Source organism: Oryx dammah, unplaced genomic scaffold (genome assembly GCF_014754425.2).
Source record: "Oryx dammah isolate SB20612 unplaced genomic scaffold, SCBI_Odam_1.1 HiC_scaffold_8, whole genome shotgun sequence".
NCBI lineage: Eukaryota > Metazoa > Chordata > Mammalia > Artiodactyla > Bovidae > Oryx > Oryx dammah.
In genome coordinates, this window is record NW_024070192.1 from 33,159,726 (window position 1) to 33,174,124 (window position 14,399).

At 49.7% G+C, this 14,399-nt stretch overlaps 1 protein-coding gene across 6 annotated transcripts in view; it reads left to right on the forward strand.

Annotated features, from left to right (window-relative positions):
- The window catches only part of GAS7 (growth arrest specific 7), a 203,245-nt gene that overhangs the window by 174,041 nt on the left and 14,805 nt on the right, over positions 1-14,399 (forward strand). For all 6 annotated transcript variants that reach the window (XM_040243349.1, XM_040243347.1, XM_040243348.1 and 3 more), the window contains 2 exons: positions 3,155-3,229; positions 8,094-8,172. In XM_040243349.1, the coding sequence (XP_040099283.1) occupies positions 3,155-3,229; positions 8,094-8,172 (154 nt within the window). The remainder of the gene's footprint in view (positions 1-3,154; positions 3,230-8,093; positions 8,173-14,399) is intronic.

The following is a 14,399-nucleotide window of genomic DNA, read 5'->3' on the forward strand; positions in this document are numbered from 1 at the left end:
TGGGGAAAGTTACAGGGACAAGCTCCTTCTCCGTCTCCCTCCCTCCGCAGACTCTCCAAGTTATGAGACTGTTAAGCTGACGTTCACCTGCATATGCATTAACACACATATGCATACCCCTCTCCCTCACACACATACATACACACAACTTCATATATGGAATTTCAAAGGCACACTGGAAATATTTATGGTAAACGGCAATGTACTTTTGAAATAATTTTTTTTTGGCCACGCTGAGGGGCATGTCAAGCTCAACATTCAGAAAATGAAGATTATGGCATCCGGTCCCATCACTTCATGGGAAATAGATAGGGAAACAGTGGAAATAGTGTCAGACTTTATTTTGGGGGGCTCCAAAATCACTGCAGATGGTGACTGCAGCCATGAAATTAAAAGACACTCCTTGGAAGAAAAGTTACGATCAACCTAGATAGCATATTCAAAAGCAGAGACATTACTTTGCTGACTAAGGTCCATCTAGTCAAGGCTATGGTTTTTCCAGTAATCATGTATGGATGTGAGAGTTGGACTGTGAAGAAGGCTGAGCGCCGAAGAATTGATGCTTTTGAACTGTGGTGTTGGAGAAGACTCTTGAGAATCCCTTGGACTGCAAGGAGATCCAACCAGTCCATTCTGAAGGAGATCAGCCCTGGGATTTCTTTGGAAGGACTGATGCTAAAGCTGAAGCTCCAGCACTTTGGCCACCTCATGTGAAGAGTTGACTCATTGGAAAAGACTCTGATGCTGGGAGGGATTAGGGGCAGGAGGAGAAGGGGATGACAGAGGATGAGATGGCTGTATGGCATCACTGACTTGATGGACATGAATCTGAGTGAACTCCGGGAGATGGTGATGGACAGGGAGGCCTGGTGTGCTGCAATTCATGGGGTCACAAAGAGTCGGACACGACTGAGCGACTGAACTGAACTGAACTGAGGGGCGTGTGGGATGTTGGTTCACCCACCAGGGTTCGAACCCACGCCCCCTGTATTGGAAGTGCAGAGTCTCAGCCACTAGACAGCCAGGGAAGTCCCTCATTGTTTCCTTTTTTATTTACAGCAACAACAATGCAGTAATAATTCTATGTTATGTTAAAGCACCTGCTTTCCTTTCAGTTCAGTTCAGTCGTTCAGTCATGTCTGACTCTTTGCGACCCCATGAATCGCAGCACGCCAGGCCTCCCTGTCCATCACCAACTCCCGGAGTTCACTCGGACTCACGTCCATCAAGTCAGTGATGCCATCCAGCCATCTCATCCTCTGTCGTCCCGTTCTCCTCCTGCACCCAATCCCTCCCAGCATCAGAGTCTTTTCCAATGAGTCAACTCTTCGCATGAGGTGGCCAAAGTACTGGAGTCTCAGCTTTAGCGTCACTCCTTCCAAAGAAATCCCAGGGCTGATCTCCTTCAGAAAGGACTGGTTGGATCTCCTTGCAGTCCAAGGGACTCTCAAGAGTCTTCTCCAACACCACAGTTCAAAAGCATCAATTCTTCAGCACTCAGCCTTCTTCACAGTCCAACTCTCACATCCATACATGACTACTGGAAAAACCATAGCCTTGACTAGACAGACCTTTGTTGGCAAAGTAATGTCTCTGCTTTTCAATATGCTATCTAGGTTGATCATAACTTTCCTTTAGGAGGCCTATTTTCTATAGATATAATCAAATCTTTGCTTTATGGCCTATGGAACAGGTAGGAAATTGAGAGACTGCATAGTTCAGGTGTCAAGAAACAATTGTAGAAACCAGGCCAAGAGGAAAATGGCTAGAAAAGCCAAGTTTGAACACACTTGTGGTTTATGCTTTCATAAAGACGTTACATTAACAAATAAATGGAACCATACCTGCAAGAACCCTGGTCTTCCCTGGGACAGGTGGACTCCTGAGACTTTTCTCAGTCCACCTAGGGTCTCAGAGGGGCATCTTTCAGAGCCAGGAGGGGTGGGACCTGAGGTGCAAAGGCAAGAGCTGGGCCAGGGTGGGAGGCCAGCCGTCCGGTGAACCACGTGACCTCAGCTTAGGGGAGCAAGGCTGGCACCAGCCCTGGAGAGGATGGGCCTCGTGCCCGGTGCACACAGTTGGCATTGCTGAACCTTTGAAGCTAAGAGTGTGACATGGTTTTGACATGGTTAGATCTGCTTTCTCGGGAGATCTAGCTGGAGGCTGCAGGCTGACCGTCCATGTCCTCCTGGGGAGAGGAGGGACTAAAGACTCGGTGGATGGAGAGGAAGCGAGGGAGGCAGGCTCGAGAGGATGTGGAGATGGCAGAGGTGGTGAGAGAAGGACCGAGACTGGGCCTCTCGGCACTGACGTGGAAAGTGACCGCAACCCCCAGATGCTTCCCGGAGACTCGGCCAGGGCGCTCTACATCCTGTCACGCTTCAGCTCCTGAGAAGCCAAGAAGCAAATGCTGCAGCCCTGGGAGCATTTCTGGGTTTGTTTCATTTGCCAGATGATGGACTAGGGGCCTCTCTGAGGCCCCAGCCGTCTGGCCAGCTCTGGTCATCACAAGCATGGCCACTCAGGGGACCGCTTAGACAGTGACTAATACCATGACAACACGTTTTACACAGTTGTGGCAGATAATACAGACCCCTCCCCGGAGAGCTGCCTTGAAAGTGTGTCAAGGGCCTGCTGGAAGTGAAATCCAAGGCAACTTCCCTCTCTGGGGATGTGGCATCCGCTGGGTACCACTGGTTTCCATGGAGATGCTTGCACCCTGCAGGCTGGGAAGTTGGCGGCCTTGAGGGCTGGGAGAACGTGGACAGGGTTCTCTTCCTGCTTCTTATGGGCTGTGGCTACCTTGCAGGCTCTCATGCCAAAGCTCTCACTAGGGGCAGGGCAGCCATGGTCCATTACCAATTACATCTCTTCATTTAAGTGTTTGCCGTGTGTCCAGCCCTGTGCTGGGGGCTATGCAGATGACCACTTTTCATCCTCACACAGGCACCAGTCCCCCACTCTGCAGATTGAGGTTCAATTTCATTCTTTCATTCAGCTCATATTAAGCACCTACTGTGAGCTGGGTGGAAAGACAAGAGCCACGTACTTGCAGAGCTAATGGTCTTTACACTGTTAATGAGCAGCAAGGCTGCAGGTCGGATCCACAGTCTAGCTCTGAGGAGCTGACATGTTGGGTTTTCTCCCTTTGCAGGATAAAGATTGAAGAGGAATATGCAAAGAACTTAGCTAAGCTCTCTCAGAACTCCTTGGCCGCACAGGAGGAGGGGTGAGTAGGAGGAACAGGGAGGGGGGTAGGGAGGGACAGGGACACTCAAGAAAGGGGAGGACCCCTTTTCTCTGATCACTGGTCATTGCCACGGTCCCATATGGATGGGGAGGTCTCCATACACCTGGCTGAAGGTGGGTGTCCATGATTCAAAGTGGGCATTCATGGTTCAAGGTGGGCATTCACGGCTCCAGCTGACCAGCCATGACTTCAGGTGTGGGCATCCATGCTCGAGGTTGTGCTTCCACATTATTTACTCATTAGTAGCGAAGGGCCTCCTGGCAGATGCTGGAGTATGCCAGGACCCCTTCTGCCCTTTCCCCAGCAGCTTGGAACCAGCCTCCAGATGCCCACCCCTGCTCCCCTGTCTCCGAGAGCAAGCTGGCAGGCGACTAGGTGTGGGATGATTCCACACCTGGCCCCTTGGTTAGAATCTCTCCTGTGAGCCTAGGCCCAGGCTTCCCTCACCCTCCAGTTGTGACCATCCAGACCTCCTTGGGTGGGACCTGGGCTGGGGGAGGCCCAGCCCCATCCTCCTGGCCACAGAAGAGTCCCTAGTTGGGGGTCGATTGCTGCCTTCTCTGTTCCATATGTTAACAGAGCTTCAGCCTGTTGGTGGTAAGGCAGATTGGCATAGCTGCTATGGAAAACAGTTTGGCAATGCCTCTGAAAACTAACCAGAACTCCCACAGGACCCAGCAGTTCCACTCCTAGGGTTATATCCGGAAGAACTGAAAGCAGATGTTCAAATATATGTACATGCATGTCCATAGCAGGATGATTTATTATAGTCGCCAAGTGGGAATAACCAAAATGTCCATCAGGGATGAATGCATAAGCAGATTTTAGTCTGTCCACATCGGCTATATGGATAGGAATGTTATTCAACCATAAAAAGGAATGAAGTACTGATCCTCGTTACCATGTGGATGAACCTCAAAAACATTATACTAAGTGGAAGAAGCAAGATGCAAAGGTTGTATGTTATAGGATTCCATTTAGAAATGTCCAGAATAGATAGATCCATGGAGACAGAATGAAGATTGGCGGTTATCAGGAGTTGGGGAAAGGGGACTGGAAACAACTGTTTAATGGGTACGAGGTTTCCTTCTGGGGTGTATGTTCATCTGCTCAGGTTGCTATAATAGAATACCATAGGCTGAGTGACTTAAGCCAAATGACTTAAGCCACAGAAATTTAATTAATCCCAATTCTGGAGGCTGGAAAGTCTAAGGTCAAGGTGCCGGCAGGGTTAGTGTCCAGTAAGAGCTCTCTCCTGTGTGGCAGGTGGCTTTCCCTTGGTGAGGAGAGAGAAGGAACTCTGGTATCTCTTCCTATGAGGATGCAAATTCTATCAGATCAGGGCCCCACCTTTATGACCTCATTTAACCCTAATTACTTCCTTAGAGTAACAGATAAATGTCCAAATAACAGCCACACTGTAGGCTAGAGTTTCAACCTATAGATTTGGGGAACACAAGCATTCAGTCCATCACAGGGTGATACTGATTAAAAATGCTTTGGAACTAGATAGAGATGGTAGTTGCCCAGGATGGCGAATGTAGTAAATGCTTGTTCTCTTTGAAGTGGTTAATTTTTAAAAAAATATTTCTTCGGCTGTGCTAGATCTTAGTTGCGGCATGTGGGATCTAGTTGCCTGATCAGGAGTCAAACCCAGTGCTCCCCTGCATTGGGAGCATTGAGTCTTAGCCATCAAGCCACCAGGGAAATCCCCTGGTTACATTTGTGTTAAGTGAATTTCCCCTTAATCACAAAACAAAACCAGAATCTCAGAAGGTAAGAGTTGAAAGGCCCCTCGAGGTCCCCACTAGTCTGACCTGCCTGCAGTGCAGTCTCTATTTGAATCCCTCCTGTGAAGGGAAGTGAGCGCCTGGGGATGGAAGATACTCTGTCATAGTCATCAGAGAGCCGTGATGTTGAACAAGACCAAATCTGCCTTCATAGCTTGAATCCTCCAGGGAACAGGGCTTTGCCAACCAAACGTAGCTTTGATTAGGGCCTCTTCATGGGCTCACCATGCAGCCAAGAGGTTGGAATGGTTTTTACTGACCCAGCAGGCTACAAACCACAGGATCGCCTTGCTTGGCCAGTGTCCCTTCCAGGGACATCAGTGAGGCTTGCCTCCAGCCTCCTCCTGCTCCATGTACCCAGTCTGGGACCAGGCAGGAGGGGACCCATGAGGGAGTCTCCCCTCTGAACTAGGATGGGGCTTTCCTAAGTGTTCCCATGCCCTGCAGTGCAGCGCTACTGCTCCTAAGAAATTCCACCTCCTCGGCCTGGGCCGCTGCCAGAGACACTCCATCCCGCCCACACACATGGCATGTGCTCCCGCTACACGAGTCCAGAGTCAGGCCTCACCAGCATGCTGTACACGTGTGCAGCCGCAAGCACGGGCAATCCGCCACACACTCACAGTCATGGATTGGCATTGCTCACCTGCAACACAGCTGTGAATAAATACCCCATCAGCCCTGTACCCAAATCCCCTTCCCACACACATGCTTCTTCCAGGAGGCACACAGGCCCCTGTTCACAACCTGTAGCCCCACCGCTTTGCATTCACACATGGCTTTGGATGTCAGCCTGTCCACCTGAAACTTTCAGAGCATGACGCTGGAGCCTAGGAAGATGCTGATGGGGAGACTTGAGTTGCCCTCAGATTCCACAGGGTGTGTACAGAATAAACAGAATCAGGAGATGTATCCTGCCTTCAGTTTTGCTCTCCTGTGTGGAAAGGATTTTGGTCTTTCCTGGTTGGTAATTGTGACAGTAACATGGATTTTGATTTAGCAGGCCCCAGATGGTGTTCTGGAACAGAAATTATGTCTTGGGGTTTTTGTTTTTTTTTTTTTTTTCCCATCAACCTCTTATCACTGTCTTCAGTGAATTTCTAAATGGCTTTTTTCCTAAGTTTTGATGTGGCTCCAAGGCTGGCTAGGATATTGCAGGGGGGCTGAACCAGCTTAGACAGGCCCGTCTGCGTGTTTGGAGTGATGTCCCCCTGGCAGTGGGGCCAAGGACATGGTCCTAAGTGTGAAACTGTGCTTCCGCCTGTCCTCCCAACAGTCCAGATGACAGTCTCAGGCCACTGTCACCATCCCTGAGCCAGTTATTGACCATGTGCTTTGCTGACAGCTGACTTACAAACACTCAGCACCAGCAGGGCTTCTGGGCTCTTGTTCAAATCTCCCGCAGGCTGGTGAGTAGCTTAGCTGCAGGGAGAAATGTCCCCTTTGACCCCACTGTCATGGAGCTCCCGCTTCTCCCCAGGACTGCTTCTGTGAGCAGTTGACTTTTATCCTAGTTTTGCGATCCATCTGGAGGTCACCTGTGTGCGTGGCGTGGGGTCAGGGGTAGGATTTCTTTTTCCCTATGGATGTAGAGTTGTCTCTGCACCAGGTGTTGAAAGGCTGTCCGTTTCTCCGTGAAGATGCTTGGCATCTTTATTGCGCATAGATCACCCGTATTTGGGTAAATCTTTTTCTGGACCTGGTATTCTGATCCCGTATCTGTATGACTCTCATGATTCCTTCCGCTCCCTCCTTCTCCCCACCCCAGGCCCTCTACCCATCTGCCCAGTCAGGTGAGGGGACAGGCCACCCAGCATGGCCCCAACCCAGCTCCCAGGAGCTCAGGCCCTTCAGGCCAAGACAGACGTCAGCAGCTTGCATCATCCCAGTTCCCCATCCCTTCTCAGGTGGGCCCCCCAGCCAGGATCACCCAAGGGGACCTTTCTTTGCTGTCTGACTCCTAGATAAAATCGGTCAGGCACTTCCCGTAAACACCCACCCTGGCCTGAGCCAGCACCACCACCAGACAGGCCTGGACTCTGATCAGAGGGATCCATTCTGTTCTGTTGGGTAATTTTCAGCTGTTGGCTGCTCGGCTCAGAACCCAGATGCCTCGCAGCAGGCTGTCTTTTAATCAGATTTTGCCACTCGAGTTTAATGAATTCTCTGGGGGAAGTGGCTTTTTGATGAAAGGAAGTCACTGACCGTTCAGCCCTGGTGTACTGGCTGGGTGAAGAGGTCTCGAGCAAGAATGCGGGAATATCAGTGGGAAGGTCAGAGAGGTTCAAGAGTCCTCAATCAGAGAGATTGGAGCATGGGGGCATGTGTTCAAAAGTCCAGGGGACTTTAGGAGATTGCTTATACTTGGAACATCTTTCAAGTGGAAAAGCGATTTAGCTTAGAGGACTCTGCCATTCTCTGGTTGGCTGTGGGCAGCACTGGGGCTTACCGACCAAAATTGGTTCTAGAGCGTGGGTAGGGAGGCCATGTTCCTGAAGATGGGGATGGTGAGCCTTCTTAGCTGTGTGGTCCATCTTTGCCCGCCCCCCAAGAAGTCAGGCCACTGGAGGTTTGCCTGCAAGCAGGGCTGTGTGATGCCTTCTGTTAGAGAAGGGCTTCTCCCTGGAAAGGCACCCATTCTCCTTCCTTGTTTGCACCCCTCAACAGTAAACCAGGGAGGGTGATGGGAAGGCAGGGGACAGTCATGGGACAGGTATCAGGGCCCTCGTGACACCCCCCGCCACCCCCATCTCCCTAATCGTCTGGGCTTCTGGACATTTCCCAGGCACTCAGCTGGCTGCTGCAGTCAGTTCTCTCAGCACAATGCTCAGCTCGTTTGGGGGTGGCTTTTCTGGTCCCGTAGGTCAAGGCGTGGTACTCACGTTTGTTTTGTGCCCGACCTCCTCATCCAAGTCCATGGTCTCAGGCATCGTACGTTCCCCAGGGACTCGGAGTCAAGACCCACCATCCTGCCTCATGGGGGGAGGGCTGTGGCCTCTGACCTGAGGTCAGTGCGTCCATCCTCAAGCCTCACCATCTCCTTGGTATTGCAGCTCCCTGGGAGAAGCGTGGGCACAAGTGAAGAAGAGCCTTGCAGATGAGGCTGAAGTTCACCTCAAGTTCTCTGCCAAGGTAACCCTTCCCTGGGTTGGTCTTACACACCCATGTGCAACTGCTTCTCCAGTGTGTGGTGTTGCCTGGTTTCCATGGTGTAAATTTCGAGAGTCAGGAAGAGATGCTAACATTAGATGGTTGCTCCCCTATACCAACAAAATAGCATCGAAAGCCATACACATCCATCAAGAGTGTAGATAAGTCAGATGTCGTTAACAGGAGGGTATGAGGGTATGTGTTACCTTTGTTTTTAATACAGTTTGTTAATTTTAAGTTTAGACCATTTAATTTTTAATACTGGTTGTTCTTTACTAATCAACTCACAAAATTCCTCCAAGTTTAACCCTGGGCTATGGTGAGCCTTGGGCTTCCCTGGTAACTCAGACAGTAAAGAATCTGCCTGCATTGCAGGAGACCCAGGTTCGATCCCTGGGTTGGAAAGATCCCTCTAGAGAAGGGAATGGCTTCCCACTCCAGTTTTCTTGCTTGGAGAAATTCCATGGACAGAGCAGCTTGGCAGGCTACAGTCCATGGGGTTGCAAAGAGTCAGACACAACTTAGTGACTTAGCATAGCACAGCACATAGTTGATTTACAATGCTGTGCTCATCTCTGCTGTATAGCAAAGTGACTCAGTTATATACAATATAGACATTCTTTTTTTCTTTAGAGCTTCCCTGATAGCTCAACTGGTAAAGAATCCACCTGCAATGCAGGAGACCCTGATTTGATTCTTGGGCTGGGACGATCCCACTGGAGAAAGGATAGGCTACCCACTCCGGTATTCTTGGGCTTCCCTTGTGGCTCAGCTGGTAAAGAATCCATCTGCAGTGCGGGAGACCTGGGTTCGATCCCTAGGTTGGGAAGATCCCCTGGAGAACAGAAAGGCTACCACTCCAGTATTCTGGCCTGGAGAACTCCATGACCTGTATAGTCCATGGAGTTGCAAAGAGTCGGACATGATGGAGCAACTTTCACTTTCAAAGACATTCTTTTTAAATTTTCTTTCAATTATGGCTTAGCACAGGATATTGATTAGAGTTGCCTGTAAGCCCACACTTTAAAATTGAGGGTTACACCACCTCCTTTACTACTTGAAGGTGGCATCCCCCAAGATGGCTGCTCTTTCCCGAGATTTCCTCGCTCAGCACTCGCTAGCCCTATCTCTTTTCTAGTGCCTTTCCCACAGCAGTTGCATTTCTGGGCTTTGTGCACTGTTGGGGGACAGGAAACTGGCTTTGTTTCCAGGTCTCCCCACCCTGCCCCATGATGGTTCTCTGCACACCATGGGCAGAATGAATGACTCATACAGTTGAGATGTGCGAAGGAGCTTAATAAAGAGCTGAGGTGGGAGGAGAAACTGTCATTACCAGCTCCCCGCTCCTGAAGGATGCTGGTGCCCCGAGAGGGAGTTGACACCCAAATGTGAGTGAGAATTCCTGGACCAACAAGGACGCACTAACCTTAGACAAAGCTTTTCACAAGGAAATTGCCTCTCGAGCACTGGGAGAGAAAGGAGCCCCATAAATGAGTCACCTTTGAACCTTGTATACAGAGCAGTGAGTTATTTTTAAGCTGTAGATCACAGCAGTGTTCCCTCTAGGTATCCCTCCTGCTCTCCTAACCCCCGGCAGCTCCAGTCTCTGCGGTTGTAGAAACCTCCATTGACCGTGAGATGAATGGTGAGGCTGTGTTGTGAGCATCAAGGCTGGGAGCCAGGTCTGCAGGCTTCTAAATGGTCACCTGCTGGATCCCCGGGAATCCTGGTGGTCTTTACTCCCCATCAGCAGGCCCCCGATTCTCAGTCATTTGTGAAGTACTCACTGGGTGACAGAGCCCTCCCCCATGCAGTTTTCCTATAATCTTACTTTTTACTATTGCTGCTCACAGCACTGGTGGCTCAGATGGTAAAGAATCTGCCTGCAGTGCAGGAGACCTGGGTTCAATCCCTGGGTCGGGAAGATCCCTCGGAGAAGGGAACGGCTACCCACTCCAGTATTCTGGCCCGGAGAATTCCATGGACAGAGGAGCCTGGCGGCCTACAGTCCATGGGGTTGCAAAGAGTCGGACACGACTGAGCAAATTCTTACGCACATTCACAGCACTGCTTCTAGTCACCAAATGTCTGGGTTTTCCCCACACTGACCAATTCCCTGACCCCAGCTGGGGGTCCTACAGTGTAATTCACTTCTGCCACTCAACTGCCCGGAGCTCAGCATCAGATCCTGCAGGTCAAGGACTCAGCCCCACGGGGCCACCCTTGCCTCAGATGGCTGTTACAAGTCACCGGGTTACTCACAACTTCCATCCCACTTGGCTGCAAATCAGGGTTTTGAGTGATCCCCTCGTCAGGTTTGGTAACTTATTAGAAGAACTCACAAAACTCAGGGAGACGCTTATTCATCAGTTTATTATATATTAAAGGGTATGATAAAGGCCACAGATGAAGAGATGCTCAGGGTCAGGTAAGAAAGGGTCCTGAGTGCAGGAGTGTCTGTCCCCATGGTGCTGGGGGCACACATCCCAGCACGTGGGTGTGTTCACCAACTCAGAACCTCTTGGACCCTGTGATTTTTCAGACTTTTGTGGAGGTTTCATCACATGTGCTATGTGTTAGTCACTCAGTTGTGTCTGACTCTTTGTGACCCCATGGGCTGTAGCCCACCAGGCTATATCCATGGGGATTCTCTCGGCAAGAATACTGGAGTGGGGTTGCCATGCCCTCCTCCAGGGGATCTTCCCAAACCCAGGGATCAAACCCAGGTCTCCGTCATTGCAGGTGGATTCTTTACCATTTGAGCTACCAGGGAAGCCCATGAATACTGGAATGGGTAGCCTATACCTCTTCAGGGGATCTTCCCAACCCAGGAATTGAAGTGGGCTTTCCTGCATTGCAGGTGGATTCTTTACCAGCTGAGCTCCCAGGGAAGCCCTTCATCTCATAGGCATAATCATTACCTCAGTCTCCAGCCCCTTTCCTCTCCCTGCAGGGGATCGGAGGAGGGGGCTGAAAGTCCCATTCATGGCCTGGTCTTTTTGGTGACACACCCCCATCCAGGAGCCCACCCAGACTCGTCTCATAAGAAATTCTAAGAAATGTAAGAGTTTGGTGTCAGAACTAGGCTCAAAGACCAAATATTAAACCAGAAGATGCTCTCCCAGCACCTTTGTTGTTTAGGAAATCACGAAGGCTCTAGGAGTTCCGGCCAGGAGCTGGGGATGAAGAGCAAAATAAATACGTTGTCATTTGGTTGGCCAAAAAGTCCACTCGGGGTTTTCTGTAACATGGGAAAATCCTAACATACTTTTCGGCCAACCCCATATATCACAATATCACGGTTATGTGCAGGATGTAACTCATCTCCCTTAGCTGTATCAGCCATCATGCAAGACAACATCGCCATTTCACAAATGAGAAGGAACAAAGAGGTCAAGTCACAGCCCGTGGTCACACAGCCAAGTGGGCTTAGCTGCTGAGGAAACGAAGGAGGAGACCGAGTGGGCTGGAGCCTTGACCCCAGGTCCTTTCCTCTGGGCAGACCAGCGGCTTTTAAAACCCAGAACTCTGTGCTGAAGCACACTGCCCTTGCTTAAGGGCTGTCCACAGTGGTACAGGCTGACCTTCCAAATGCCAGGATGTTTTAATTCAGAGCTGACTTCTGATGGGAGGCTTCTGAAAAATATTCACACAAAATTCACACATAGATTTTTCCATAAGAATGTCTGCTGCCTCCAGCCCATCAGTCAGTGTTGGTGGCCTCAGGCAGTCGTAGTAGCAGCCCAGTGGTTGTATGACAATTCCTTAAAAGACTGTCCCTCCACCATAGATAAATATAGCTCTGCATGTGCAAAACCCATTTTAACATCTGCTCCAAAAGGTTCCTTGAAAATGTCCTTCCTGAGTATTCTGTGTCGAGGGGCAAGAGCTCTTTAAGAAATGCAATTTCATTCTAGGGATCTTAGGCTTTTCTGAGTCTCCTAGCTCGAGCCATTGTTCATAGCAACAGACTATTAAAGAAATAAGATTGCTCTGTATAAAGGAAGTTATACCTGCTTCTGGGTGAGGAAGAGAGAAAAATTCCTGGCGATGGGAGAAAATTTAATCATGCAATCGAGGCCATGTGTATTCAGCCAGAAGATTTTGGGGGGGCACAGAGGGCATCAAGAGAATGATAAAAAATGATTTTTTATCAGTGCTATCACTCACAAGCTTTGTGATCTTGGGGGAAGCCACTTAGCGTCCCGGGGCTTCCATTTTTTTTAAGTGTGAAGTGAAGTGTTTGGACCAAATCAGTGAGACTTGAAACTGACTTGACTGTGACCCAGTTATACATTTTCCATGGCCACCTGGAACTCACATGTATCCACACCTAGATAATCACATACGGATACCCCTGTATGTGGCTAAAACATCTCTGATGTTTCCTCTTCATATCTGGGCGATGCTCATCAAAAAGCTGGTCCTGATCCACTAACCATTTCACAGCTCTTAGCAATGCACTGTTTGAAAACCACGGGACCAGAGACAGGCATCCTTGCTCTATACAGAACTTGGCTTTAGTGTGTCTTTTTCACAAATTGAAGATGTGTGGCAACCCTGCATTGTCAGATGTTGGTTAGCATTTTTTAGAAATAAATATTTTTATCTTGACCATACCCACAGCATGCAAGATCTTAGCTCCCTGACCAGGGATCGAAGCTGTGCCCCCTGCCTTGGGAGCACAGAGTCTTAACCACTGGACCACCAGGGAAATCCAAGCAATAAGTGTTTTTCAAATTAAGGCATGCACACTTTTAAGACATAACACTATCGCACAGTTAATAAGCTACCCGCATGTATGCTCGGTTGTGTCCACTCTTTTCGACTCCGTGGACCGTAGCCCTCAGGCTCCTCAGTCCATGGGATTTTCCAGGAAAGAATACTGGAGTCAATTGCCATTTCCTCCTCCAGGGGGTCTTCCTGACCCAGGGACCGAACCCACATCTGCTGCGTCTCCTGCATTGGCAGGTGAATTCTTTACCACTGAGCCACCTGGGAAGCCCTAACAGGCTGCAGTATAGTATGAAAGCATTGCTTTCGTGTACACTGGGAAACCAGAGTGTCCTTGTGACCTGCTCTAGCGCACCACTCCCTTTTTTGTGACATTCACTTTATTGTGGTGGTCCGTCACCCAACCCACAGTTTCATCTGAAATTCCTTCCGACCTGAGACTTCTCTTGCTCTCTTCTGATGAGTGACATGGAAGCAAGAGGCAGAAATTCCGAAAGGCAAACTGAATGGCTTCAATGGCCTATTGCAACCAAGCCAGGCCAGTTCAAGTTCATAAGGACAAGCTTCTGTGGTGGACTTTGGCCTCCTGGTTAGCCAGAGATGCTTAAAACTTAAGAATGAGTATAAAGACATCTAGCCAACTTTCTTAAAAAATTAGCCTTTTTGTTAAAGTACTTAAAATATAGAGGGAGACTCTGTGGGTCTTCAATCCATGGGATTGAATCACTTCTAACAGCCAGTAGTGTGATGTTTCTAGAATGTCATTTGGAATTTGGGGAGATCCTTGGGAGTCCTGGCAGGATCTTGGTCCCTCCCCAGACCACACAGTCTAGGACCGGGACCCAGAAATCCTGAGTATTGACAAGTCTCTGCAGGTCACTCCTGGGCATATGAATATATGGAAATCACTCGCGTTCAGGTCCTCAGAGAGCTCAGAGTTACTGGGTCAACGAGCCGAGTTAACCCACGTAGACCCACAACCAGGAGCAGGTTCCCAAGGCAGCCAGCCAACTATGCAGCCCTCCCCCTCCTCCCCCAGTGCCTAATCTGTGTGGGGAAGGGGTTCTCTAGGTCTCAGAAGCACTTAAGTTTGTAACATCTTACAGATTGCCACCAGATGGGGGTGTTTTCCTGTGCAAGGAATCTTCCCAGGGCTCAAAACCATGGTACCACACATTACAGCCAACTTGAGGGGAGGGGTGTTAGTGCAGCCCCTGCTACATTAGTCTTTGAAGGTCACCCACCAGCAAAGCATCATCTTGTCACCCAGAGCATTGGGCCCCGAAAATCTTGTCATTTTTCCAAGTAGTGCAGCAGGGCCCACTGTGTACCAGCTCCGACCAGGCACTGTGGATACGGCAGGGGCCCAGCCAGCATGGGCTCCACCCTCCTAGAGTTCAGAGAGTCAACCAACATGTAATCAGTGGTTTGGTACAGGGAGCACCTCCGTCCTTGAGGCCTCTGGGGAAAAGGTA